The 2,878-nt window shown below is 41.5% G+C and overlaps 1 protein-coding gene across 1 annotated transcript in view; it reads right to left on the bottom strand.

Moving 5' to 3' along the window:
• Nucleotides 1–438: 438 nt before the first annotated feature.
• dera (deoxyribose-phosphate aldolase (putative)) overlaps nt 439–2,878 on the bottom strand; it is a 12,600-nt gene continuing 10,160 nt past the window's right edge. Inside the window, exons 6-8 of the mRNA XM_015399846.1 lie at nt 2,379–2,491; nt 725–874; nt 439–648 (exon numbers count right to left, since the gene is read on the bottom strand). Of these exons, the coding sequence (XP_015255332.1) occupies nt 592–648; nt 725–874; nt 2,379–2,491 (320 nt within the window). The 3' untranslated portion in view covers nt 439–591. The remainder of the gene's footprint in view (nt 649–724; nt 875–2,378; nt 2,492–2,878) is intronic.

Raw genomic sequence — 2,878 nt, 5'->3', positions numbered from 1 at the left:
AAGTTAATTTAGTAAAATAGGCTCCAGTTTATAGATACTGAACTAGCGACTGATGCTGCTCATCAAAGGGTCAAATAAAAAGACTATTGTAAATATATTTATCTGTAAAAACGTTCATAATGTCTCTAAAGGTGGAGGAGATTATATATTAAAGGTGATGTGATCTGGTTGTTTTCATGCTTAAAACTTGGTCATCATCTGAAGTTAATTTAGTAAAATAGGCTCCAGTTTATAGATACTGAACTAGCGACTCAAAGGGTCAAATAAAAAGACTATTGTAAATATATTTATCTGTAAAAACGTTCATAATGTCTCTAAAGGTGGAGGAGATTATATATTAAAGGTGATGTGATCTGGTTGTTTTCGTGTGCAAAACTTGGTCATCATTTAACATTCAGCTTCTTTATTTCTGGAGAGAATCATCAGAGCAGAGTTGAAATAAATGATTTATTTCATCATTAGTCATTTGAATGGTGCGGACACTGAAATCAATGGTTAACCCAACAAACATGCTGGTGTCTTTGTTTCAGCGACGGCTTTTCGTGGCGTTTCAGGCGTTCTGTTCGACGACTAAAACACGACTTCCTGTCGTCAGGCCATGGGCAGCTCATGGTAGGCTGCATACTGCCCCGTCACATAGTGGTATATCTGCACGCACAGGACAGAGACATCAGTATCCAAACATTAGCTGTGGTAATAACGATGCTAGCTGCATGATTCTCACCTGTCTCTCTATGTCAGCCAATAGGCTGCTGGCTCCCAGGCGGAAGAGATGAGGGCAAAGCCAATCGTCTCCAAGTTCTTCCTTGATCAGATTTAGCCACACTAAGGATTCCTGCGCCGTCCGAATGCCTCCCGCCGGCTTGAAGCCCACCTGCAGTAAAACATCTCTGTGTTTTTAGTCTGAAGTTGATCACAATCCAACATCTATCAAAGCCTTCTGTGGCTGCTGCCTGCTGAACTACTGATCTATTCCCAGACACTTTGCAGCCTGTTTCTACCAGCTTCCTCCATCATTGGACGCTTTCATAGTGGAGAAAAGTGTTGGTTAAATCTTGGCTCATGACCTTTATAGAGATATTTGATGAATTCCCTTTATGACTGTCAGCTTGACCGGCGGAGACCCAATATCATATTGAGAGGCAGGACAAAACTGATGTTTTGGTGGCTGTATTGAACTCTAGCTTGTGAACAGCAACACCTTGTTACACTAAAAAGGACAAACAGCAGGTTATACCAAACTTTCAGGTGAGATGAAGGAAGGAACCATGAAAAGAGATTATTAAGAAAAAGAAGCTCAGTTATTACACGTACAATTGGAAAATTTATTGTAATTCAAAGGAGGGGCCCAGAAGAAAATCTTTGGGAACCACTGGGTTAATGGGACTCCTGGTCCACATTACAATCACCTGTCCTAATCACAGCTTATGCTTTCCACCTGAGCTGTAGATCTCTGCAGCTCCTTCAGAGTCACAGTGGATCTCTCAGCTGCTTCTCTGATCAACGCTCTCCTCCTCCAGCCTGTCAGGCCAGGTCATAGGTGTTCAGCTCAAGAGGGCCGAGAAGACTTGGCTGCCTGCTGAGGAGTTATTCAGTCACTGATTGAGGTATGAAACCAGGGAAACCTCTAAAAGCTGCATCACACCAGCTTTGGATTTTTTTTGTAAAAGTTATTTAATTTCTAACCTCGGGGCCCCGGCGGACCCCTTCATGAAAACTAAAAAAAAAGATAATTTTTGATCTCACACCTTATCTGCACACACACCAAGTTTGAAGCCGATGGCTCAAATAACCTTGGCCGAGATAATTAAAATTCAAAGTCAACAAAATTGAAAAATTTCATAAAATTGGCCTTTGACTCAAAATGGCCGACTTCCTGTAGGTTTTAGAGCCTACCTCCAAGAGACTCTTTTTCATGATTCATTGACATCTACCTATCTGCAAAATGTCAAATCTCTGCGTCATCTCATAGAGCCATTTGGCCACGCCCATTTTAAATTCCATTAAAATACATACATTTAAACAACATTTTACTGCCAAGTTTGTTGAGTTTTTGAAAATGTTAAAGCCTCCAAAGAAGCCACTTCTATTGTAAGGAGATAAATAATAAACGGTACAGATACAATAGGCCTTGGCAGCGCTGTCGCTGCGCTGTGTGAGGGATTGCTGAAGAGTCAATGAGTCGATGCAATCAGCTGGTTTTCCTCAGATAGAAAACTTTGAATCAATCTGTCTGGATGATCTGGTGAACTGGAAAGTGACCTGAGATGACTTGTGTTGTGAATTGGAGCTATAGAAATAAACTGAACTGAATTGAATAATCATCAACACATAGATTTTGATTCTTAATGACCTGTATAGATAAACAAACACTTTACCTTGTGGCCAGTACGCAAGTAGTAGTCACGGATAGCTCTGGCCATCACTATGGTAACAGGATAAGTAGCATTGACGGCCTCCTTTCCTGTAGAAGTCTTGATGAAGTCTGAACCTGTTGGGATGGAGAGAGGATGTGATGCAGATTCTGATGTTTCTGCTTTTAACAGCATTCCAGCTGATTCCCACTGGCTCATATGGACTATAAAGGAGGAGCGTGACAACTTTAAGAAGTCTTCTCCTTCCTCATCTCCACAGCTGGTCGGACTTTCACTAGTAGGAACATCTGAGCATCAGGTGTTTACTGAGAAGTTTTAATAGTACTCATAATGTTTTATTCTTGTTTTATTGACTGTTTGAAGCTTTTCTTTGGTCCGTTGGTTGGAAGGAAGCAGCTGCAATGCAGATCTGCTCTGTGATTGGATGCCCTCTGGAGGTGGAAACAGACGGATCCTCACTAAATGATCATCTCTGTTGGATAACTTCCCCCCCCCCCCCATGC

The sequence above is a fragment of the Cyprinodon variegatus genome, unplaced genomic scaffold (assembly GCF_000732505.1).
Source record: "Cyprinodon variegatus isolate N-32 unplaced genomic scaffold, C_variegatus-1.0 Scaffold1052, whole genome shotgun sequence".
NCBI classification, from domain to species: domain Eukaryota; kingdom Metazoa; phylum Chordata; class Actinopteri; order Cyprinodontiformes; family Cyprinodontidae; genus Cyprinodon; species Cyprinodon variegatus.
Note: the sequence above shows the minus strand (reverse complement) of the source record. Positions and strands in the feature narration are given on the sequence as shown.